Below are 26,090 nucleotides of genomic sequence, written 5' to 3'. Positions count from 1 at the left end.
TTGCAGATATAAGATTCGAAGAGAGGCACCCACTGCAAAAGACGACAAAATAACCTTGGGAATTTACCCTTCTGGGAGTTATTTACATTCACTGGGTGATGTGCCCACAGTGGAAGAACACAATATAGAAGCATGAAACTCACCAATATGGAAAGTCTTGGTACCACGTAGGCTTTCTGGGAGATTGGTACTGCTAGTAGCCATTGAGGTAGCCACTTATTGCTCTTTTTTGCTGCACAAAGTAAAGCCCAATGTTTCCTCTCCTTTGGGTTCTACCTTTAAAAGCTACAAAAGGTGTTTGAGTAACTCAGTCACAATTGTCGCACCCTGCGAGTAGGTGTGAACCAGATGTTGGACTCTGACACACTTGCACAAATGTCCTCAAACAATTTACAGACAAATATATTTATAAAATTTAAAAAACATATAAAATATCTATAACATGCAAACCAAGCAGCAAGCATGTGGGTACAAATGTAAGTTTCTCCAGCCGTCAGTGCAGCAAGAAGGACACACACGGAGGATGGTTTGGAGCTTCTCCCAAGCTTTGCTGCTCCCCTGATTGGCATTCAGGAAGCAAAAATGAGGGATATAAACATTAGGCTTGGCACACACCATGGAGAAAATGAAGTCTTTCTTGGAGAGAAGCTCTGGTGCGGAGGTGCTCACCTTGCACAGGAAAAAGTCTTTTGACAGGGTCAAGGCGTGGATTTCACATGGGGAAGGGTTGCCTCCCACACAGTGAAGGCCGGGTGCCTAGGGGGAAAGGCGTGCCTCTCAGAGCTCACACAGGCAGCCGCGGCTCTCTCATGTGGAAAGGTGTGGATTGTGCGTAGGGGAAGATGTGCAGTTCCCACAGCGAGAAGTGTGAAACAGTCACTAGAAGATGCAGTTTCAGAGCTCCCTTGGCCAGAAGGTGTGTAGCACAGCATGAGTGATGGCTTGCTTCCATGGCTCATTTGCTGGTGTAGTTGTGGTGCACTCACAGTGGGAGGTGTGGCTCCTGCAGTTCACAGATGTTGCAATCCAATGCTTAGAAGACGTGGTTCTCACGGTTGATGCAGGGAGATTGCGTGCCTCTTGAATGAAGGTAAATGTGTTTCTCTTGCAGGGAGATACAAGGTGCACCTCTCATTGTTCCTGGAAGAGATGCGATGCTCTTGTAGATCACACAGGCAGAACTCATGACTTGTGCGGGTGGAAGGTGTGACTCTAGCTTCAGGAGACCGTGTGACTCTCAGACAGGGGAGAAGGCGTGGGTCTTGCATAGAGGCTTGTCTTTCTTGGAGTAAAATGTTTTCCCTTCCAAGTTAATCTGACAAATCTGATAAAAGAAAGAGAGATAGGTGGTAAGTACACAATATTGGATTATAAAATGTCCTTGCCAGACTACAGCTACTTAGATTCACAAGCAAATGTCTCTTAAAAGCTTCACTGCTGGGCATCAGCAGTTGTAATATTCAGATGTCCTCATGTCCTCTTCTCGCCTTGTGGCACACCTCTCCCTGCTCCATGACCATTGCCTGGGGTTCAAATTCTCTCTTCAGCACTCTCAACAGAAACTGCCTCCATGCTGAAGACCCATCTGTGAGCCTTGGGTTCTCCTGTGTGTTCTAACCAACTCCTTGGACACCACAGCCCTCTAAGTACCCAGAGAGCGCTGTACTGACTGTGTACGGCAGGCCTCGCCCCCTTCTGTGCATGGGCATCCCACACTCTCCTTTTCCTATCCATCCATGGCCCCACGCTTGGGCTTTCTCCAGCAAGGGGGCTCTTCACTTATTTATTTATTTATTTATTTAGGTCATTTATATCCGCGCACGAATCATCCCCAAGGGGATCTCTCGGCGCTCACTGACCTCCCCCTTCCTTCAGGTCATCCCTTGTTCTCTTCTGGGTCACCTCGCCTGCGTTTTCCCTTCGAATATAGCCACACACACCTAAGGCCACCCCGTGCACGTCTAAATGGCTTTCCCCAGTATTATCTAACTTCCTGCCCCTCTTCGCTACGCCTGTTGTCGTTTTCCCCCGCCTCCTCCCTCTGAACACACTCCGTCCATGTTTCAGTCCCAACACCTTTGCTGCAGTGAAGATAGCTCAACGTCGAGGTTTTGGTGCCCTCTGCTGCCCACTTCTAGTACAGCAGCTCTAAAGGTACCGTCCTTGAATGTGATCAGCCCAGGCAGTGCCTATCTGCGGCCTCGCCCTCATCTCCCTCTGCCGAGTATGCTGTGGCGGGAGGTGGGACAGGATTATCAACTGACTGCAGCAGCCTCCTACTGGAACTGCTCCTGATCTAATGACGAGGGCTAGCCGCCAACACGAAGTTTTGTCAATGACACACCTTCAACGTTTTCAGATAGCTTAAGTGTGACATTGACATGTTTTCTGGGTAGTTATGTTTGACGTTTCATTTGTATTATGTGTGAAACTGTGAATTACGCTGTGGCATGAGAAGAACCAAGCAGTTCTGTCCATTAAATTGTATACATTTCATAAATTAGTCCAAATACTGAATTGAATTAAAACACCTGCAGCGCGCCTCGTTGCTTACAACTCATCCTCACTTACATGATTCTCTTTTCTACCATGATCACCCTAGAAACGTTTGCTTATCGTAGGGAAAGTAGTTTGAAACTTGGTGGCAGCCGCTGCTGGCTGGGACATAAGGCAGGAGGGACATAAGGCGCTACCTTTCGGTATAGCTCCCAGTAATACTACCTGCACGTTATCATGACGTGTGCTACCCTCAGTCAATACTGACTTTCCAGCAAATACTATACGGCATTCTGGCACTCACAGATTCACTTGTAATATTAGCTGATGGGCGGCAAAATGTATGGTTAAGGAGCAATGCCTGTGCCTGGGTGGACTACTATAGCGCCAAATCACCTTTCGCTAATATCCCACTTTGATGCGCCTAGTTGCAATATTATATTTATATAATTTTTGATAATCAAGCATCGGTTGTTGTTGCTATTAAAATCACTTTTAGGCACTAATGTTCGCATGGAATTACATTTTAGGTGATAGCTGATGGGGCTGGGGGTCAATGTGAGAAATAGGGTCCTGTGATGACGCTGACCTGCTACCACGGGGCACAAGTTGTGGTGGAATTGTTGTGTACGGGTGGGGGTCAGACATTCCTATGCAGCTGGCAGCAGCCGCCCAGTGAAAGGCGCTGTCCTCATGACTCCTCCCACCGGGTCCACAGAAGCAGTCATCATTAGCGTCCAGCTCAGAGCCCACCTCGCAATCCCAGGGGACTCCCAGGTTTACTCACATTTATTTGCCTTCCCTTACATCCTCCCTATTGTTATCTCTCTCAGTCTCCTCTGTCTATGTCTCTCTTCTTTCTTCTCTATCCCTCTTTTGCCCTCTTTTGCCATACTCCTATCTTTCCTTACCTATCTCTCGCTCTGCTCTTCTCTCCTTTCTCTGTAGGTCTCCCTTCCTCGCCTCTCTTTTAGCGTCATCTGTACTTGCAGAAGACAATCCTGTGAGCGACGCTGTCCCAGCGGCCCAGCCCTTGTGACTATGCAACAGTCTCAGTTAGAGTCAAGGGATGCGCTCGTGTCACAAATGCACCAGTCGCCCAGATTTAGTCTCTCTCTTTTATCGGGCTCTCCATCCTTCTTTTATAATTGCTTTATCTGTTGTCTCTATTTCTCTTTCTTTCCCATCCATCCTTCTACGCCCTCGCCGATTCCATTTTTTCTGTCTGGTTCGCTCTCTCCCTCTTCATAGCTCTCTCAGAGCCACCCTTTTAATTTTTACTCTACCTTCTACTTTTTTCACCTCTACCCATCTTTTCCCTTTCTTTATCTCTTCCTATATCTTCCCATCTACTTCTCTTTCTTCAGCTTTCTCTCAGCGTCTTCCTTTGTAATGTGATCTCTCATCATTTCTTCACCACTTCCTATTCTCCTCTCTTTCTCTATCTCTCCTCCTCAGCCAGGCAGCAAGAACAGTCTAGTGTTCATAAACTGAGGGTGCAGACAAAAGGGGGGGCAGGACCGGTATGGGCAAAGTCTGAGCCTGGAGATTATGCCGGTCACCAGGGCTAAGTGGGATAAAAAAAAATGGGGGGTCTCTCAAAGAAGCGTGGCCGATGTCATTATGGGCGTGGCTTAAAAGCACAAAAGCTAAAAATCTGTGCTTGGCATAGTGTGCAGCCCGACTGGTATTTTGCTGTTTCTGTCATTGGATTCAGATATATAATACAGCAAGTAGCATTATACCTAAAACAATCCAGGACTATTGGCTTTGTCAATGGTTGTTAGTTGCATAAGATAAATAAGCAACAACTGAGGCTTCATTGTATAGAATATTGAAAATACTTCAGCTCTCAAATGATGAGACTGTGAAAGAACTACGAGTCTCTCTGAAGTTACATCAAAGGCAGTGAAGGGTGGCACTGCTACAGAGGTAAGATTTTTTTCACCCTGAGGTGGAGGGTTAAAATGCAGAGCCTCATAGGTACCCATCTCAGCACCTGCTTTTTAAAACGTCTGGTGCTGAGCACCGGCAGGACTTGGCCCACTTAAAACTCTTCCTGTTGGCTGCAGCTTGATTCACTTAGGGGCGGGGGCTACCCGTGTCAAGGTGCGCTGCAGCATTGTTACACTATGCAGTCAGCCGCGGCTGCTGCAGGTAAGAGGGGTGGGGGCAGGTGAGGGATTATTTCGAGAGACAGCCACGAGGGAAATTTAATTATTTATTTAATTTTCCTTTGTCGTTGGCGTCCCTCGAAATCCCCCTCACCTGGCCCCACCGCTCTTACCTGCAGCAGCCGCGGCTGTATGCGGTACTTCCTGCACTGTGCCAAGGATGGAGCCGCCGAGCCTCGGCAATGTCTTTTTACTTTGTGTTGGAAAGTCGGTGTGGGTCCCTCCAAACAACAGCCCACCTCTGCTGATAGCAGTCACACAAGGGCCACAGATCCCACTATAGGCTGGTCGCAAACCATGTGACTAAAGAACTATCCAATCAGGAGCCCTCCAGTGGGGGGAAATAAGCCGCGTGGCAACGACGTAGAGGAAGAAGTGATGCAGAACGATTTAAGTATGTGTGCATTTGCAGAAATGAGGTAAATTCCTTTAAAATGCGTTAGCCTAACGCTAGATGTGTGCCACTTGGCAGGGCTGCATTGAGGACTGAGAATCTTCTCACGTTTAACTGTGTCTTGTGTGGATTCAAAACTGGATGCACAATAGTTATCCTTTGCTCAATAGCAGCAGGGCACGAGTCGGGGGTACACGTGGGTACACGGCGTCCAACCACTATTTTCATAGGTTGGACGCCGTCTTCCTTGCCAAGAAGTTGGGTCCCACAGAAATATGTTGCACTTGTCCCAGTGTAATTTTCAGACAACGTGACACATTCAGCAGCTCCTGCATGTTGTCTGCTTTTCATTCTCAGCAGCAACGTGCAGGCAGCTAGGGGCTTTTTTTCCACCTCCGGCTGTGCCAAAGATAAAGGCAGAAGTTAAGGGGCCATCATGCCTCCTTTCGATCGAGTATCAGACTGGAGGCAGCCTGGAACCTCCCCCTTAAATGCAAATGCACAGGAGAGGAAACAAAAGCACATAGCTTGTTATCTCTTCACAGATACTTAAGAAGAGATGCATGTTTTTTACTTTTTTCCAGTCCCTGTATATAAGTGCACGCAATGTAAGAATGTCAGATGGGTTTATCTTTCCCAGTATTTACATAAATAACAATATAAATAGCACTATTTTCTTTCTTTTATAGAACTACTCATCCTAATGCACAGTCTTCCAGTGAGGTCACTTCCTGTAATGTCAGGTGTCGTGACACCATGTGCTGTGTTGGCTCTACTACAGAATAAAATCCCCCAGCGATATACACCATCTTAATGCTACACTAACCAAGATTCAAACCTGGCTTTTGACAAATCACCTGCAACTAAACCCTAGCAAGACTGAACTCCTACTCATTTCCCCAAAGAACAATCCACTAACCATCCCTGAATGGCTCAAAAACTTTGATCCACTAAACAACCCTATCTCACTATCCAAATGTGCTAAATTTCTAGGTATCACCCTAGATGAAAACCTATCAATTATTGATCACATCAAAAACACTGCCAAAGGTGCATGCTACACATTAAGGCATCTAAAAAAAATCAAACAGTTTATCCCACCTAAAGACTTTAAAACAGTGGTTCAATCTCTAGTCCTCTCGAAACTGGACTACGGAAATGCCACCCTAACAGGAACCCCCAAATGCCACCTCCAGCCATTAACCTCAATCCTCAATACGGCTGCCAGATTCATCACAGGAACCAAACGCTTCGACCACATCTCCCCAGCTCTCAAAAGTCTCTCTTGGCTCCCCATCGAAGGAAGGTGCATCTACAAAACTGCATGTATCACCCACAAATCTCTCCACTCTGCAACCCCCAATTATCTGGATTCTAAACTAGTTCAAGCAGGGAAAAAACGGGTTCTGAGAAGTTCCAACAAGGTCCTCCTCATACCCCCTAAACTAAAAAAGAATTCATCCCAGACAAGATCCTTCTCAGGAAATGGCCCTAAAATCTGGAACTCACTCCCTAAAGAACTACGCTGCCACCCCTCCTTCCCCTGTTTCAAACGAGACCTCAAGTCTCTACTGCTCACCAAGTACCTCAAGTAGAGGATGAAATTACTTTCACCTCCCATAGACCCAACTCTCCTGGTCAATTTCTAGGCGGACTCCTTACCAGGTGAACTCAAATTCTCGCCCCCTCCCCAGAACCGAATGACTTTATTGACTTTCACTATGTATGTTTTGAATACCATGTGCTCCTATTTTTACTTGTACAATCGTAACCTCTAAACATGTAAAGCACTCTATTACATTTAGGTCGAGCCAGCACTATAGAAAATTCAAAAATAATAAATAAATAATAATAAATGATGTCACTTGCATACTGCCTAACTTGGTCAGTCCTCCCACTTCTTTTTATAGGACTTGTGCCCTGAATAGCAGTATATCTAAACTGGGTCAGCTTGTAAAGGCAATATGGGCCCTCCTTTGTCTTTATTTAATTTAACACTTCAGGCCCTAGACAAGGCCAAATGTCTGTGTTATTTCCAGGGGCGGCTCCTCTGTTAAGGCAGAGGAGAGTCACCCCACTAATTAAAATACCCCCAGATGAAAAATAAAATGGTAATAAACATTACCATTTTATTTTTCATTAACTCTGCAAACCCGCATCCCAAGCCGGGGGTCATGACGGGGTGGGGTCACTGCTGAATGGCAGCAGCAGAGAGGAGAGATGGGCTGGGCACTTTAAGTTTCTTTGGCCAGCTGTCTTGTGATGGCCAGCCAGACATGCACACTTTAAACTTCTCAACCCAGCTGTCTTGGCCAGCTGGGTTGAGAGCAAGCAGAGGCCTCCAGTGTCCTTTGGAGCGCTGAGAAAGCCCACTCTATCCAGACCTGGGGCTTCTCTCATGCTGGTTAACAGCATGAGAGCAGCACCAGTATTGGTTAGGGGAGTTGGCTGGGCCCGGGCTTGAGGAGAGAAGAGCACCGGGACAGAAGCAAGGACGTGCAGTAAGGTAAGTGCCTTTTATTTCCTTTTTCAAAATGTATTTTATGTGTATGTATGCCTTAAATTGCCAACATGCATTACATTACCGTTTTAAAGTTAAACATTTTAACTTTAAAACGATAATGTCGGCAAGTCGATAATGTCGGCATGTCGGCAAGAATTTAGTTAATATAGTTTCGCATGGAACCACCACCCTTTTGCCCACCCCCCTACTCTCCATTGCTAGCAGCCGCCACTGGTTATCTCAGATTCTAAGATCTTCCCGCGGCCCAGCTAATGATTGCTTTTTTCAGCAACACAAACAGAGCCGCTATTATTGCATCGCCCTTCACGCTGGACTTTCTGCTACACTATTCTAGCAGCTACAACTGGCTCAGCAGACTGCGGCCGGCAGGCTCCCTCGGGTCCTTATCACCCAGTCCTAGAGATCACTTCATTCACTTCTGATCAATCATTGAATCCTGCTCAAAATTCCATGATCGCTTTTAAACATCAGCCCCTCAGCCCCAATCCTACCTCTTTATTCCTCATCTCAGTGCCTGTAGCGCTCGTTACCATAGCATTTCTCTGTGCCTCGTGCTGGCTGTAGTGTAGGGGAGGCAGAGGTTCAGGTGGTGAGAGCCGGCCATCACCTTCCTGGCAAGTTTAGACTGTCCATATCAAAGTTAGGTTATAAAAAAAACTGAAGGCTCTTCATTTTTTAACCCTACACTACAGGTTGACACACAAAGGTCTGGGTTGGTATTATGTGCTTTATAAATATTGTGACTGTAGTAGTAGTAGTAGTCCCAGTGATGCTAGGCTAGTATTAGGAATAGTAGTACAAGTGGTGGTGGTAGTATTAGTAGTACTGGTGATGGTTGTAATAGTAGTACCTGTGGAAGCAATAGTAGCGGTAGGAGTATTACTAGTGATAGTAGTACTACTGGTGGCGATAGTAGTAATAGCAGTACTTATGTTGGTAGTTGTGGTAGTAGTACCCATGAAATTAATACTACTAGTGGTAGTAGTAGTATTAGTTGTGGTGGTAGTAGTAACCACTGGTGTTGGTAGTATTAGTAGTACTGCTGGCAGTGGTACTAGTAGCAGTAGTACCCGTGTAAGTAGTACTAGAATTGAGAGCAGTATTAGCAGTAGTACTAGTCAGTGTACCAGGGGCAATTAAAAATCAATTTAAAATAAAAAGGGTGGGATTCTTATGTCGGATTAAGAAGGCCCTAGCATTCTTGCAAAGATGATCTATTATGAGACTGGCCGACCACCGGAGTTCGCCGACAGCCACCGGGGCTCACCGACAGCCGCTTTATGGCAGTGGTCAAATAGAGGGCTGACACAGAAGGTGGAGACTTCGTCCATACAAGTATCAGCATACTGAAATTATTTTACTAGTCAGATTCGAACCAGTCTATAACATCTTTACTTTGGTTAATTGCAGAAGTCTTGGTTCGTTCCGGGCCAGGGGAGCAGTAGAATGAGTGGCGACAGACCTCTCTGTGCTATAGAAAGGTACCCAGTCAATATCACAGGTGTCCACGGGCCTGCCATTAATACCCTTCTGACCAATTGCTAACCTTAACTCCCCCCTGGCCATCACTGGTAACCAACGCCTAGCCACCAACACAGCTGGTGGCTAATAGGGGCAGATGGGTGGCCAGGAATAACGCTTTATAAACCCCATCCCCTATCCTATACTGCTTAATATCTGCCTTTCGCCCACTACAATACCCACCAATGGATCTTTCTGATGCCATGTTTGTCCTGGGTTGCACAAAATACCAAACAGAAATAAAAGACATAATTTGTGAAGCCTCACAGCGCAGACGAAGCAGGTGTCATGCCAGCTGTAACCAAGCGCCTCCAGAAATCGATCCCCTGCGTCAATCTTGAAGTCACAGCCACGGCACTTTGTGCCAAACATCACCTCGAAATCTGTAAAATAGATTGAGTATGTCAAGCGCATGAAGTATTTGAACACAGATGATGTGTCCATGCGAGGTACACAAAGGTGTCTGCATGCAGTGGGCATGGATCTGATCGGCACACAAAGGATGTGCCCATGACTCACATAGATGGCACTTTTTCATGAGGCTCAAAAATATTTACAGAAAGAGATATTTCTGGAAGCAAAATGTGCCCTTTGAGGCACACAGAAGTGTTTGATCACAGAAAGCAACTTTATGTGAAGCACACTGAAATCTTTGCAATCGGAGGGGGTGTATATGTGTTGCATGCTGGTGCGCTCCGAGGTGTTTGCCTATGGATGTTTGCTTGTGGTGAGGTTCAGTAAAAAATGTTTTCTTGGATTAAGGGCACAAAAGTATTACCAAAGTTTGGACTTTTACAATATTTGAAAGGAAAGAGAAGGCACAGGTTCCCTGAGATAAATTTCCACTAAGACTACTATTACTGTCCTGTCCGAAGTGTCATTTCATCTTGAATGTTCTTTGAATTTTGGGGGTCTTGTATTGTCATACCTGCTTCTGCTAGCGTGCATATTTAAATAGAGGGTTTGCTCAGGCAAACACAGGCGTACAGAGCGATTCTCTCCGCTTATTGGAGTAAAACATGGTCATGGTGCTATCCATTTAATATCAGGACCCTCTTGCACCATACTACCTGGAGGAAAGGGCCAGAATAAACATGGCGTTAAGGCCCTACTCTTGTGAGAACTAAATGCCACACACCTGGGAGTAACCTCATGTTTTGAGAAGGTCAATTCCAGGAGAGGCACTTTTGGGAGTGGCTGGTAAAAAAGGATTCTGGCCACGAGATTGGAATCTTTCTCCAAACAGTTAAGATCTTGAATGACCAGCGGGTAAATGGGAACTAGATGGGAGAGATTTTTTTCTACCAATGGTGAGCCAGATGTAACTGGTTCTCTCATATGGTGTCATGACCCTGGCAGCACTTGGACACAGGAGACCAGCATGCCTGAGGCCGCGCGAGTCACCATTCTGGAGTTGCCTCTGGAATTCCGAAGTGGAGCGCGGTATCAAGTCGCCCCTGACATTGGCTCCAGAGGAGGACATTTCTGGTCCGAAGTTGAATACTTAGATACATCTATGGCTTCTATCTTCTGTGATGGAACAAAGAAGGATTTCACCCTGTTGACCGATAAGCCTAATTGGAAGAGCAGGGATATCACTGGCTTCCCAGGAGCGATGATTACTTCCCTTATATAGAATCAGTCACTCCTGTAAGTAAAGATAGGCATGCATGCCACACCGTTCAAGATCACGCCAAAGAAGGCTGTTTTGTAGTCACAGCAAGCCCCGCCCAACACAAACCAGAACTATTTCTTTAGTACCTCCCAGTGAAAGACATGGAAATGGGCATCCTGGCTGCTTCTGTACCAAGGGCATGATTTGGGCCAGGGCCACTATCTTGAATACTAGCACCCAACATTTCTCCAGCAGGAGGGCAGGAAAATGTGAATGCCTATGGCGTGGCTGACTTAATATATGAGCCACCACAGTCACAGTCCAAGGATTCTTGAAAATCGTCCTTAATGCACGAAGGTGCTTGCATCCTGTCATCTACTTAATCATCATATGAGGCTCCCAGGCCTGAAACCAGGGGTGGCAGGACACTGCTGTTAAAGTAGTTTTACTAATTAGAAAAGTAATGCCCAATTTAGATGAGTTCAAGTTGGCATGACTAGGCTGCAGCCAGCTTGCACCGACATCTATTCATAAATGCAGTAAGAAATCATTTTAATTAGTGCATCGAGACTGCCAAAGAGACAGCACAGTCTTTGGCTTCTGGCTGATGGACGAGGATAAAAATACCCTTTATTTCAATTTGGTTTTCTCCAGTGGTTATTTGGCAGGAACACCTGTTATAGAACACACAAAAAGCTTGAACCTTATTGGTTCTGTACGAGCAGACCTAAATCAAAACACGCTGAGGATTTGGGCTCCACTACAAATGATTAAGCAGGTATTAGCCATCGTACCAACGTTGCTCTTAATAAACTGTGAAAACAACTTTCTATTAAATCTCGAACTTTTTTCTGGGCCTCCAGTGACCGTCGTTACGATGTGCAGTTATTTTGATCTTCACAGATGCAACAACGAGTCACCACCTAGCTGTCATTTGAGAATTACAGCATGTTCACAATAGACATTACAATGAACATTTAGGGCCTAATTACAATGTCGGGCGGACTAAAGCCCGCCGGACACCAAGTCGGTCCTGAGACCAACCACCTCTGGTCGGTGGTCCCGATGCATAATTAGGATGCGACCGAACACTGTTCGGTCGCATTCCTACATTTCCCTATGAGAGCATGCATTACGGCCATAAACTGGCCGTAATACATGCTCCCATAGGGAAATGGGAGGTGCTGTTCATCCCTGCACTCAGTGACAGGCACCTCAAGGCCCACAACCGGAGGCCGCACACACAAGGGGTCCCTGCTGGGGCCCCCCAAACATGCTTTCCGACATGGTTTCCATGTTGGACAGGCCAGCATGGAAACCATGCCGGAAACCGTGCATCGTAATCTCAAGGGCGGAAAGGCCTGCCCTTTGGGATTACAAGCCGTTTCTGACTGGCTGTCGGGCTCCTTGAGACCATCGGAAGCCAGCCAGAATGACCAGCCGGTTTAGTTTTCGAACGCCAGCATTGTAATGCGGCAGTCAGAAAGAAAACCGAGGGGCCGATTACGATGCGACCCGGTAGGTATTGTAATCGGCCCCAATAGTATTTATTCTGTTAAGTGAACTCCCTCCAGTGCTCTATAGAGAGGTTATCTCTAGAAGCCTGGATCTCCTTTTAAGGATGCAGCAAGCTTGCAGTTATATTTATTGGTCTGCCTTATGGAAAAGGAAACCATCTTCCCTAAAGTTGCTCGTATACTTGCATTCGTGATCTGTATGCTTGAATGCCAAGGAGGCCACCAAGCATGATGTGAGAATGTGGCAGCAAGCACATTGAAGCATCTGGGAGGATCTAGAGATGTTCTGCCTGCTTGGGGCTATACCTCCATGCAAATGAGGGAACGTCCTCTAATGAAAGCACTGGCGCTATATGTGCGCCAGCATGGTGACGGATCTGGGCTTGCCCCCACCATTCAGGTAATCCTCAAAACAGTGGCTGTCTTGGGATCCACGAATTCTGCTTGCATCTACAAGGGTGGACCCAGCCAAGAAGCCCTTCCATAGGAGAATGGTGAGTCAGAGGAAGAGTATCAGGTTTGTGGAATTAGGAGTAGGTTTTCAGACATATGGGTGGTGTGTTTGTAGACAGAGAAGGACAGTTTGCAAGCACAGATGAATGGCTTTCACTTTCTACCCTGCCCACGTCACACAGAGGTCACAATTCTTCACCATGATTAATGAACTCTACAAGCCAGTCCACTAGTCTGGAGTGTAAAGCACTTACCTTTCTCGCAGTATGGCCGCCCCTCCTCCATGTAAAAGGCCCTATTCCGGATGGGAGTTTTGCATGCCGCGCACGTGAAGCACTGCACGTGCCATGCCATCTTCAGAGCGTGCATGATCTCCTACAAAGGACAGAGAGTATCAGGATGAATTCCAAGCATGCATATGTGCGGTAACAAAAAAAGTGTGCACAACACAAACACTTACATAAACAGAATGCACGTGCCAGACCATGTCCATTATAGGGTACGCAGATAAGTGAAGGTGGAAAGTACAAGGGAGTAGCGTGCCTGGACAAGCACATACTCATACACAAACACATAGTGTTATACACATACAGTGTCAAGCCATCTTCGTTGCAATCTGATGTGCAGCAAAGAACAGTCAGTGAAAACATAACCCACAACTGAGCCATCTATCGTGAGAGGACCTGCAGACCCCTCTATCAGCATTTTTTCACTTAAATGTGGTCACGGCACACAGTCGCAGCAGAACATGGCTTTAAGACTCATGGCCGTGTGTTTTGATGACGCAAGACAGCTCTCGCACACTCACCCCTGTGATCTTCTTCTTGCACTTAGCACAGTTTGGCGCAAATCTCATGTCGTAACACTTTGGGCAGAATATGGAGCCCTTCTCCTCAAAGAATCCCCCCTCCTCCAGAACCTTCCGACACTGCGAGCAGGTGAACTCCTCCGGGTGGTAATACTGCCCCAGCGCCACCAGGTAACGGCCTCTGTAGGTTGGGAGAGAACATAGTAAGGTTTGTAAAATATGTGTATTCATGTTTTCGCATAGCACCTGTGAAAAACAGAAGTCAGTGACTGAGTACAAGAAGACTGAGTGTCCCATCTCATGAATGAGACTCCACATTTTCCATTCTACTGATTTCTGCACATAAATACATAAAGGACGTAGTGTGTTTCTTTGCCTGTGTTTGGTTTTAGAATTGTGAAATTGTGATCCACATTTGAGAGTACAGCATACACTGAACTGCAGACCAGCAGCTGCACATACCAGCAGCACTAGGAGTTAAAAAGACAAATAAGATTTCCTTAAGAAGCCTAAATAGCTGCCCGTTTCTACTTGTCTCAGGACAATCATGCGGATGTTTTCTGGTGAGAGCACTGTTTCATTGTACGTGACTAGGAAGTGCACTGAAAGACTCCAGACATGGAAATGAAAGTGTACATTCATCAAATAAATGAATGTGGAGTTATGATAACCTAACTTCACTTTTATGGCTAAAAGTAGTTATAAATAAATGCCAATTAAGTCATTAAAAGATTGATAAATGTAGATGAAAATATGGGAACAAATTTCAAACCTGCAGCCCTCTTCATCAAGAACATCCAAAAGAGAAGGTCAGTAGATTGATCTTACGAGAGATTTCCGGATATGGCGGAGGAGGAGACGGAGACAGTAAACAATGCTGACTGAAGACACTGTGGACAGCTATGCCTCACAGCTTTCTATTATCGGAGGCCTTGTGCTTTGAAAGGACGCAGTCATTTACCTGGCGACTTCTCTTTCTACGCTGATGATGTCTCTAAGAATGGCCAGTCCAGTTCCGCACTGAATGGTGACTGGCACAGAACAAGAAGGGTACACAAGGCATTCGGAGGCCCCAGGCAGTGGTGGTGAATATTTTCTCCCTCTAAGTCCAACTTATGTCTAGGAGGTCTGGATCCGTACAGGCCACATTGATTAGCTAAAAGGCCATTATCTCAGTTTAGCTGTTGATGATCACATGCTTTGGTGAAATTCACTCCGCAAACAGAACCTGGTTCTGGATTCCCTACAGCAGAGTAGCTTAAAACTACAAAACATGATAGTCCAGAACTAAAATCCAACTCACAATCTTGTACTACGAAGAATTTAATGGATCCAACCAGAAGATGCAAACCTGGATTATCAGCAGCATCCTCACAATAGGAAGGCAGTGAACCTCAATCTATGGAAAGAGCAGAGGTGACACAAGTCTGGAAAATAACTACCACATTTCCCTAGAAAAGGACTTCTCAGTCTACATAACTAAAGTCTTATACATTAAGCATGTCTGGGGCATTGATCAATCAATCAACCAATCATACAGTACTTGTATAGCGTGGTGTATCACCAGTGAGGGTATTCAGGCGCTGCTTCATGTACAATGTATTTTGTGTAATGAATCTTGGAGTTCATGCGTTGCTGCAGAAAATTGTGGTTTCCGTTGTGTTGAGCCGGTGATGCCCATCACAGGCATCCCAGCTTGCATGTACACTCTTCCTGCTCCATTGAACCAGGAGACAAAATGTTTGGTCTGTAATGTGACCGAGGACTGCATTGATGCCAGGAGGGTGGTGGCTGGGGCAGAAGAGTTGGCGGGCGGCATCTGTGGTGGTACAGTGGGAATAGCAGAAGAGTAGCATATATATCTAGTGATGAACTGCACAATGTGAAACCAGAAAACCTGGAATTAATCCTGGTTTCCTCACTTTACCAAATTGTTTTATTCTTGGCAATTTTTTTTGCTTTCCCTCCTTTTTCTTCACTATCACATTTAGGAAGACCTTGAAATATGACTTCAGGATGTGCACTTAACAAAATCCTCTCCTGTGTTTGATTTGATACTTTATAATGTTTTTCATGTATAGTAAGAACCCAGGTCGCTCGAGAGGATGCACATAACAACTGACCTAACTCTTAGTTCAATATTGGCATTGTTGTCAGGGTGGAGGGAAGAATTCATGTTTTAAAACTATCACTTTTAAGAAAAAAATACTTCTCAATGCACTGATATAATCTGATGTACTAAGGAGATACGGTTCTGCAGGTTAGTGAATTACACTATTTGATTTTAAAAAACACTTTATAAAATGCTTACACTTTTGCTGCAAGATGTGTTAAAAAAATGAGTGTTGCTAAAGTTAAGAGGTGCAGAACACCCTAGTTACTTCTTTTCTTTAACTTCACTTAGCCTTTAAATAAATGCTTGCCTGTTTATTTAACATCTTTTTGATGATAGTTCTGAGTCGTCTAAACAGCAGCCTAGTGCTGCTGTTGACCAGGGGGATACATGTAAAGGTCGGGCCGTACTTTGAGTATCAGTGCTCTAAAGGCACTACCGCAACCAAATTCCTGCATTGTCAGTGACATTTATCCCACAAATGCTGCCTGCATGTCCATCACTCACCTAATGATTTTGTTGCACTGGTAGCAGATAGGGGTCCTTGCGTCGCTCTCGGGTGGCTGCTGAGCTGCCTGCACGATCGAGTTGCGGTTCTGCATGGGCGTCAGTGTGGCGGGCTGGCTGTGCTTGGTTAGGACAGTGGTGGTCTTGTCCGGAGCATAACGCTCAGCAAACGTGGGATCTACAGCCCAAGGCGGTCTGACAGCAGGCCCCGTTGGAGGAGGTCTCTGTGCAGGTGGGGCTGAAAGGAAGAAGAGCATAAATGTAAGACCTTGACTGCACCCCTGCACAGTGCTTTTTTGGGCAGTAATTCCATCCACATTGAGCAGCAAGGTAATACACGCAGAACTAGAGGCAAACTCATACTGCAGTCTTATGAAGAGCACAGGACCTCTCTCACATTCAACAAGCATACAGGGAGGAGCCACAAACACATAGCAACAAACATATGACCATGTCTGCGAGATAACTGATTGGCGGGGAAATTGCTGCCTGGCTGCACATATGCTAGGAATGACAGTCAGTGCAATACTGGTGGATGGATGTATGACGTAACAACGCGTGTGTTTACAACGCGTGCAGTTACATCGCGGTTTTTACAACGAACCGATGTAACCACGCGATGCCATTACAACGCAAGTCTTTACATCGACTTGCGCTAGATGGCGTGCTAACATTATAAAAGCGTAATTTACTATTCCAACTCCAGTCCACTTAACAGTAGGTAAGGTGTTGGGTTAGTAAACTACACTATTTGTAATGTTAGCACGCCATCTAGCGCAAGTCGATGAAAAGACTTGCGTTGTAATGGCATCGCGTGGTTACATCGCGTTCGTTGTAAAATCCGCGATGTAACTGCACGCGTTGTCAAAGTTTCGTTGTAAAGGTTGTTTCCCCTGGTGGATGCATTTGCAAGGTTGGCTTGGTCCGGTAGTAGTCCTATATTTCCTAGGAAAGTGAAAGCTTATCAACAACTTCACCTATCATAGTCAACACAGCACTACTATGTTGACTATGATAGGTGAAGTGGATGTATGACGTTACAACGCACACTTTTACAACGCATGCACTTACAACGCATTTTTTACAACGCATAATCCATTACAACGCATGACATTACAACGCATGACACTACAACGCATTTTTAAAAACTACCTTTACAACGCATTTCCATTACAACGCATACTACCTTTACAACGCATACCATTACAACGCATAATATTAAATTGCATTTAAGGTAAGTATTAGATAGTATAGGGGTAAAAGTTACTTTTCTAACTCTAGGGGGTGCAACAGTAGGGTAAGTGTTTGATAGTATAGGGGTTAAAATTACTATTCTAACTCCAGGGGGTGCAACAGTAGGGTAAGTGTTGGATAGTATAGGGGTAAAAATTACTATTCTAACTCCAGGGGGTGCAACAGTAGGGTAAGTGTTGGATAGTATAGGGGTAAAAATTACTATTCTAACTCCAGGGGGTGCAACAGTAGGGTAAGTGTTGGATAGTATAGGGGTAAAAAATACTATTCTAACTCCAGGGGGTGCAACAGTAGGGTAAGTGTTGGATAGTATAGGGGTAAAAATTACTATTCTAACTCCAGGGGGTGCAACAGTAGGGTAAGTGTTGGATAGTATAGGGGTAAAAATTACTATTCTAACTCCAGGGGGTGCAACAGTAGAGTAAGTGTTGGATAGTATAGGGGTAAAAATTACTATTCTAACTCCAGGGGGTGCAACAGTAGGGTAAGTGTTGGATAGTATAGGGGTAAAAATTACTATTCTAACTCCAGGGGGTGCAACAGTAGGGTAAGTGTTGGATAGTATAGGGGTAAAAATTACTATTCTAACTCCAGGGGGTGCAACAGTAGGGTAAGTGTTGGATAGTATAGGGGTAAAAATTACTATTCTAACTCCAGGGGGTGCAACAGTAGGGTAAGTGTTGGATAGTATAGGGGTAAAAATTACTATTCTAACTCCAGGGGGTGCAACAGTAGGGTAAGTGTTGGATAGTATAGGGGTAAAAATTACTATTCTAACTCCAGGGGGTGCAACAGTAGGGTAAGTGTTGGATAGTGTAGTGTAATATTATGCGTTGTAATGGTATGCGTTGTAATGGTAGTATGCGTTGTAATGGAATGCGTTGTAAAGGTAGTTTTTAAAAATGCGTTGTAGTGTCATGCGTTGTAATGTCATGCGTTGTAATGGATTATGCGTTGTAAAAAATGCGTTGTAAAGGTAGTGCGTTGTAAAAGTTGCGTTGTAAAGGTTGTTCCCCAGGTGAAGTTGTTGATAAGCTTTCACTTTCCTAGGAAAAATAGGATTACGTCCCCACTATTCACGACAAACTAATTGGAAGCGCTACACTGTGATCAGGTAGCAGCAATATCTAATGCTGGCAGCTACAGTGACTCTCGTGGTGCGTCAAAAAGGCTATTTGTTGGTGCCTGTGCTGTGGTGCCACAGCTGTATAAATTATCAAGACGAGGAAGGAGGAGAAAGGAATTTGGTTCTGATTTTTAAGCATCATGTGCACATCTCTCAAATACATTTAGATTAACTGAATGGTAGAGGTGTGACACATGTAGTTCTCCTCCAGTGACTTACAGGCTGTTGGTGTGTAAATGGGTTCTAGGCTACCACAACCTGCCGATGAGGGCTTCCTTTGCTTTGCTTTAAGAGGTGGGTCTCAACATCCAGATTTTTGGAGTGTAGGATATTAATTTCCCGGTGGTCAAGGAATTCCTTCATGTAGCCACATCTGGCTTTAAGACTCACTCATAGCAAGGATTTGACACCCTCTTCTCTCCAGTGCTGCAAGCCAGGGCAGACCATATTCGGTTCCTGTCCTGAAATTCTTTTTTTACATCCTCGAATAATCTGCCATCAAGTGCAAGCGGCTCCTGGACATAGTGTTCCTGGCCTCAGACCCAGCTGACCGCAGCTGCTTTAGAGACGCTGGGCAGCGGCCGTCACGCAAGGCTTGTCGAGAAGAGACAGCAGATGGATTTAAGAATGTTCCATTGCGGACATCATTGCACCATTCGGCACTGGCCTGGCGCAGCAACGCAGGCAGGTTTAATGCTGACCTTGCAGGTAATAAAAACATCCCTCACAGTCTCAACTCCACCTGGCACCGGGAATGTGTTGATGAACTGTCCTTCAGAGAATTGAATGTCCTAATGCAAAAGTCGTTTTTATTGTAAACTGTTTTTTTTTTCAGACACCTGATAGTTTTTTTGGCACCTCTTCCTCTTCTGGCATCAAGATTGTGGTGCAAACCTTTCATACTCTCAGTCTTATAGGTATCTTTACCTCACAATTGCTCTTGGGGGCCTTTCACAGTGACCTGCAATACCAGCCTCAGAGGTCCATGCTGTGAACTATAGTCTACGGTGTTGCCCTTCATGGATGGACTCACACAGTAATCCACCATGAAAACTTCAATGGCTTTAGAAGGGAATCCAAGGCGTCATCGGCTGTGGCCTCTCACAGTGACCCAGAATATCATTCTGTAGAATAATTGATCAGTTGTGTAACTGTAATTTGCTTCAGCAATGTTTTTCTTCTCTGCTAACAAGCACTTAAATAAAATTCCCTCATTCCATGTTTTGAGCCTCTCTTTCTTTCACATCTTTGCTCCTAAAACGAAAAAGTATTGATTAGCTTGCTCTGATAAAATGTTTACATTCTTGCTACAAACTGAAAGTCATTCTCTTCCTTTCATCATGATCAGTCTTTGGGCACCTGTATGTTACGATTGATTATCTGTACCACATGTCCCCTTTGCAGAACCCCTTATGAAATGCTGTAAATGTGTGTCTTGCCTTTACCCAATGAGCATTGCCCATCCCAGCTTCCGATGCGAAACCCTGCTAAGCTGGGCTTGGGATTCGCAGCCTGTTAATTTTTCATTTGAGAAGATTTTCTTTGACAGTCCTCAGTGATGTCTGACAGTAAACCAAGATACCTTTCTCAGTGGACTTAAAACACCATCACAGCATTGCACTATACGCCCTCCCACAGTAACCCCATACACACTGTCAGTGGTCTCAGATTTGAAACCTTGACATAATCATCTGTGTTCTCAGACAGTAAGTTGTTATGTTATTGACACTTATAACGTGCACAGCTACTCAAAGAGTGTCCCGTGCGAGCAAAGTAGGGGCGGAAGTGAATGGAACATTAGATGAAAAGTCACATTTTCAGTCCTTTCCTGAAGAGCTTAGGGTCCTGGGTACTTCGAAGGTCCAGAGGAAGCGAATTCCAGGCCAAAGCTGCCCTGTATGCCAGAGAACTTCCACCAATTCTCTTGAGGTGAAAACGTGGGATGTCAGCAAGAAGCTGCGTCGCTGAGCGCAGCTGTCGCGCAGGACGTAGAACCTGAAGCCATTCCTTAGGTAGACTGGACCAAGTCCGTACAGAGCTGAATGAGCCAAAACAAGGGCTTTAAATTTGACTCTTTCAACCACAGGTAGCGAGTGAAGATCGCGCAGGTGTTGCTTTATGCTAGATCTTAAAGGAATATTAAGAAGAATCCTTGCTGCAGCGTTGTGGACTACCTGCAGCCTCTTCAAAAGGTAACCTGGCAGGCCAATGTACAGGGCATTCGCATAATCGATGCGAGAAAAGATTAAGGCACGGGTAACCATTTCCTTGGCTGCCCTTGGGAGGAGGGGGAGAATTTTTCTGAGTGATTCAAGAATGCCAAAGCACAGCCCACCTAGCTTCTTGATCTGTGTAGTAAACAAAAGATTTTCGTCAAACCAAATTCCATGGTTTTTAGTGGGCTGACCCACGGAATTAGGCATTGGATAATCTGCTCGCCTAAGTAATTCCCTGAACTGGGGAGGGAAAGTTCCAAACAAGAGGATCTCTGATTTGTTCGCATTGCAGTTAACTGGGCGGAGATGAGCCAGTGGAAAATGGCCATTAGGCATGTTCTGGCACGAGAGGTGGACAGATCAGTTTTGTTCCAAGTGAAGAGGAGCTGGGTATCATCAACATATGCGATGATCTTGGCACCAAGCTCCTCCGCCAGCTGGATCAGCGGGGTGACATATATATTAAAAAAGGAGGGGGCTCAGAGTAGACCCCTGAGGCACTCTTGTGGTCACGCTTTGAGTGGTAGATGAGAACGGGGGGAGTCAAACTTGCTGAGTTCTGCCCTCTAGGAACGATTTCAGCCAGTTCCAAGCAGACCCTGAGATACCAATGTCCAAAAGGCGGGTCAGCAACAAAGAGTGAGGCACAGTATCGAATGCTGCAGAGAGGGCCGCCCTGCCCCGGAGTTTAGACATTTCCGAATGGCTTCAGAGATTTCGACAAGGGCCATTTCAGTACTATAAGCCTGATGGAGCTGGGTGGAGCAGGCCAAAACCTTGAACATAGTTGGTGAGCTGTTTATTAACAACTTTCTCGCAGACGTTCGCAATGGCAGGAAGGAGAGAAATAGGGCGATAGCTAGCAGGGACAGATGGATACAAAGAGGGTTTTTTCGAAAGAGGCAAAAGTTTGGCCTGTTTTCAAGCTGGAGGAACGGTAGCAGCCTGTAGAGACACATTGATAAGACTGTTAACCTCCGGGTTCACTGTCTCTGCAACTGAAGCCAACAGCTTGGCCAGGCAGGGGTTGGACGCGGAACCTGATTTCAAGGACTTAAGAACCATTAGGGAGTCAGGCTGAGCAATAGATGAGAAGGCCGCCAGAAAGGGTGATGGATAAGAGGTAGGTGTCGGCCCTTTTGGAAACGGGTTCCCTACCATGGAGTTGGTGCCAATATTAAAATTCGCCTAGAGAGTCTGGATCATGTCAATAAAGAAACTAGAAAGTTTCTCACACCAGGCAGCCTAGGTAGGAAGCGTGATGGTCTCTGCGCTAGGGGCTAGGAAGCTCTGCACAATGGAAAAGATTTCCTTGCCATTGTTTCTGAAGAGAGCGATGCGCTCGGCATAGTAGAGGCTCCTAGCGAGGGATATAGACGTATAATATGTTTTATGAGCTTTCCTGAGTGCCAACTTGGCCAATGGGCAATATGCCTGTCTCCAAGATCACTCCAGTTTTTTACAATGGGGTTTCTGAACTTTGAGCTCACTGGAGAACCATGGTTTTGAAGGACAATCTCTGGTTCACCTCTGCGGTGAGGATGGAGACAGATGCTCAACCGCCTGCGAAATACAGCTCGTGAAACCATCAAGGGTTCCCTCCAGGTCCTTAGCGAAGGCTGGTCGCGTCTCAGCCAAGACCAGGCTAAAAGCTAAAGGATCAATTTTGGGGGAGGGTCACCTCTAACAAGATCCTCAGAGGTCTCTGATGGTCAAACATAATATCATCCTTTGTATTTTCTGACTGTGAACCACAGCATATTCTTCAGTGGTCTCAGACAGTGAACTGAGATATCTCCCTTTTCTGGAGCCTTGACAATGGATCACGATGTTGTCTTTGTAGATCTCTTCTCCTAGTCCACTATTAGGTCCAAGCTGGCATTTGATTGTGGATGGGGATATCTTTATTATTGGTCTCTGACAGTGGAACACAGTATGGCCATAGAACGTTTCTTATCAAATTATTCCAATATTGTCCTTTGTGAACTTCTATCAAGGATCACAGTAAATCCAATGTGGTCTCTGACAGTAGGCGTTAGCCAGGGCCACTGGAATTATGCGGCTGCAGTGATTTTGGCATTGTTATACATTTGCTGCATTTGCCACATAATCCATCATCTGCCACATAATCTGTAGGTTTAAAAAAAAATGTTTCAAGCTCAAACGGTTCTAAAGTTACTAATAACTGGTGCATAACACATTGCCGCGCAGTGAAAGGCCCTTTGAAAATGCTGACTAGTTAAAAGTTTGTTGCTTAATGCTATATTTGGGTGTTACCCTGGTGTGAATGAGGTGAAACCAATTCCCAGATTATATTAACAAGTTTGAAAATGACAAAATAATGAAGTAATACTACCACAAAAAAAGTGCGGCAATATGCGCAGCCCTGCCACATAATTCCCCCCAAAAATCATCTCCAACAGTGAACTGCGGTATCATCCTCAGTAGCCTCTCATTGTGTACTAAAATATTATCCTTGGTGGCTCACAACAGGTAACACAATATAATCGACCGTGATATCACTCCGTGGCCTCTTGACTGTGAACCAAGGTAGAGCTTCTGAGGTCTCTAAAGTACTCTGTTGTTCTCTGCTTTCTTTTACAGGAAGCCCGTCAACATCGTGGTGTCTATGAGAGTGGTCCATGATAGGACTTTGTGGTCAGTCTCCGAGCATAGACTCCTCGTTCTCTCTGACCGTGGGACCCAGTGTCATTCTCAATCGTCTTCTATAGTGTGAGCCATGACATGGTCTTTTATGTTCTCACTGGTGTGTGGCCTTTTCTTGTGGAGCACAGGCAACAGAGCTGACTGGGCATTACCTTTTATGGGTGTTGTTATCTACTACTGCTTCCCCATGCCACAATACTGGTGCGCTTCAAAACTGGATAGCCAAGAGACTCTGATGAGGCATGGGACGTGCTAGGTTGTGACAACAAAGTGTCATGCCTTACTCCAGGAGGTGGGGGACCCTGGAAACTCAGAATCAGTGCAGATGAATCGATGACAGTGAAGAACGCCAATGTAGAGCTTGTGCACATTATGACAAGCAAACAAATCTGGATACCCTATCACGTTCTGGGCCCAAGTTACAACTTTAACCATCTTTATAGCTTAGTTACGCTAGACACTAGTTTTTTTAACAACATGGAGCCCTATGGCCACTGTTATCTGATGGTGGATTCTTCAGGTTGCTCAGTTCTTTTCGAAAGCATTTGTGGTGCTCACAAAAAATGGAGGGTGACAGATGGGATAATGGCAAAAATTCTAGTACCATGCATCTACTTTGATGCAAGTCCTTCCTAAAACTGAGTCCAAGTTCTGTGATTAAAAGGGGACACTGAAAAAGACTTCCCGGTGTTGTCCTTGGTGACCCAATGTCTAGTCACTGCTGTCTGGTTACAGGAATCAACTTAAGGGCCGGCCTGTGACCAGATGACAGAAAAAAGGAATCAGTTCCTGTCTGATGGGGAAGTTCTTACTCTCTTCTGGTGATTTAGCTGGACTGCTGTAAGCATCCAGAGAATCTGCTTTCTTTAAATTAGACATGCCGTCCATCACCACCCCCTTTTGTACTGCTTTGTTCGCCATAAGTTGGCAGGGTATGCTCAGACGTGAGTCCCTTGCTCACTTTGCCACTGGATCCAAGCAAGCCTGGCTGAAGACGGCTGAAATGCCAGAAACCGGTCCTAGGAAGCTTGTTTCCGGTCCAGGGAAGGCATGGCTTGGCAGTTCGGGCTGGACTGTTCCCATGAGGCACAGTGTCAGACTGATTTGCATATGACCATGTCTGAACTGGGGTGGCAGAGTGGGCTAAAGAACGGTGATGGATCAAACCCAGATCTGTTGACTGGGTGAGAGTGTTTGATTGGTTCTGATGCTCCGTCCATCACCACCCCCTTTTGTACTGCTTTGTTCGCCATAAGTTGGCAGGGTATGCTCAGACGTGAGTCCCTTGCTCACTTTGCCACTGGATCCAAGCAAGCCTGGCTGAAGACGGCTGAAATGCCAGAAACCGGTCCTAGGAAGCTTGTTTCCGGTCCAGGGAAGGCATGGCTTGGCAGTTCGGGCTGGACTGTTCCCATGAGGCACAGTGTCAGGCTGATTTGCATATGACCATGTCTGAACTGGGGTGGCAGAGTGGGCTAAAGAACGGTGATGGATCAAACCCAGATCTGTTGACTGGGTGAGAGTGTTTGATTGGTTCTGATGCTCCGTCCATCACCACCCCCTTTTGTACTGCTTTGTTCGCCATAAGTTGGCAGGGTATGCTCAGACGTGAGTCCCTTGCTCACTTTGCCACTGGATCCAAGCAAGCCTGGCTGAAGACGGCTGAAATGCCAGAAACCGGTCCTAGGAAGCTTGTTTCCGGTCCAGGGAAGGCATGGCTTGGCAGTTCGGGCTGGACTGTTCCCATGAGGCACAGTGTCAGACTGATTTGCATATGACCATGTCTGAACTGGGGTGGCAGAGTGGGCTAAAGAACGGTGATGGATCAAACCCAGATCTGTTGACTGGGTGAGAGTGTTTGATTGGTTCTGATGCTCCGTCCATCACCACCCCCTTTTGTACTGCTTTGTTCGCCATAAGTTGGCAGGGTATGCTCAGACGTGAGTCCCTTGCTCACTTTGCCACTGGATCCAAGCAAGCCTGGCTGAAGACGGCTGAAATGCCAGAAACCGGTCCTAGGAAGCTTGTTTCCGGTCCAGGGAAGGTATGGCTTGGCAGTTCGGGCTGGACTGTTCCCATGAGGCACAGTGTCAGACTGATTTGCATATGACCATGTCTGAACTGGGGTGGCAGAGTGGGCTAAAGAACGGTGATGGATCAAACCCAGATCTGTTGACTGGGTGAGAGTGTTTGATTGGTTCTGATGCTCCGTCCATCACCACCCCCTTTTGTACTGCTTTGTTCGCCATAAGTTGGCAGGGTATGCTCAGACGTGAGTCCCTTGCTCACTTTGCCACTGGATCCAAGCAAGCCTGGCTGAAGACGGCTGAAATGCCAGAAACCGGTCCTAGGAAGCTTGTTTCCGGTCCAGGGAAGGCATGGCTTGGCAGTTCGGGCTGGACTGTTCCCATGAGGCACAGTGTCAGACTGATTTGCATATGACCATGTCTGAACTGGGGTGGCAGAGTGGGCTAAAGAACGGTGATGGATCAAACCCAGATCTGTTGACTGGGTGAGAGTGTTTGATTGGTTCTGATGCTCCGTCCATCACCACCCCCTTTTGTACTGCTTTGTTCGCCATAAGTTGGCAGGGTATGCTCAGACGTGAGTCCCTTGCTCACTTTGCCACTGGATCCAAGCAAGCCTGGCTGAAGACGGCTGAAATGCCAGAAACCGGTCCTAGGAAGCTTGTTTCCGGTCCAGGG

General features: G+C 45.9%; 1 protein-coding gene across 3 annotated transcripts in view; it reads right to left on the bottom strand.

The window, feature by feature from the left end:
* Window positions 1–389: 389 nt before the first annotated feature.
* Window positions 390–26,090, bottom strand: part of PDLIM7 (PDZ and LIM domain 7) — a 204,825-nt gene continuing 179,124 nt past the window's right edge. For all 3 annotated transcript variants that reach the window (XM_085618331.1, XM_085618330.1, XM_085618329.1), the window contains exons 7-11: window positions 16,123–16,360; window positions 13,503–13,683; window positions 12,949–13,069; window positions 9,377–9,492; window positions 390–1,324 (exon numbers count right to left, since the gene is read on the bottom strand). In XM_085618331.1, the coding sequence (XP_085474457.1) occupies window positions 1,238–1,324; window positions 9,377–9,492; window positions 12,949–13,069; window positions 13,503–13,683; window positions 16,123–16,360 (743 nt within the window). In that variant the 3' untranslated portion in view covers window positions 390–1,237. The remainder of the gene's footprint in view (window positions 1,325–9,376; window positions 9,493–12,948; window positions 13,070–13,502; window positions 13,684–16,122; window positions 16,361–26,090) is intronic.

This window comes from Triturus cristatus, chromosome 7, assembly GCF_964204655.1.
Source record: "Triturus cristatus chromosome 7, aTriCri1.1, whole genome shotgun sequence".
Lineage (NCBI taxonomy): Eukaryota > Metazoa > Chordata > Amphibia > Caudata > Salamandridae > Triturus > Triturus cristatus.
The sequence above is the reverse complement of the archived record's forward strand: the minus strand, read 5'-3'. Positions and strand labels throughout refer to the sequence as shown.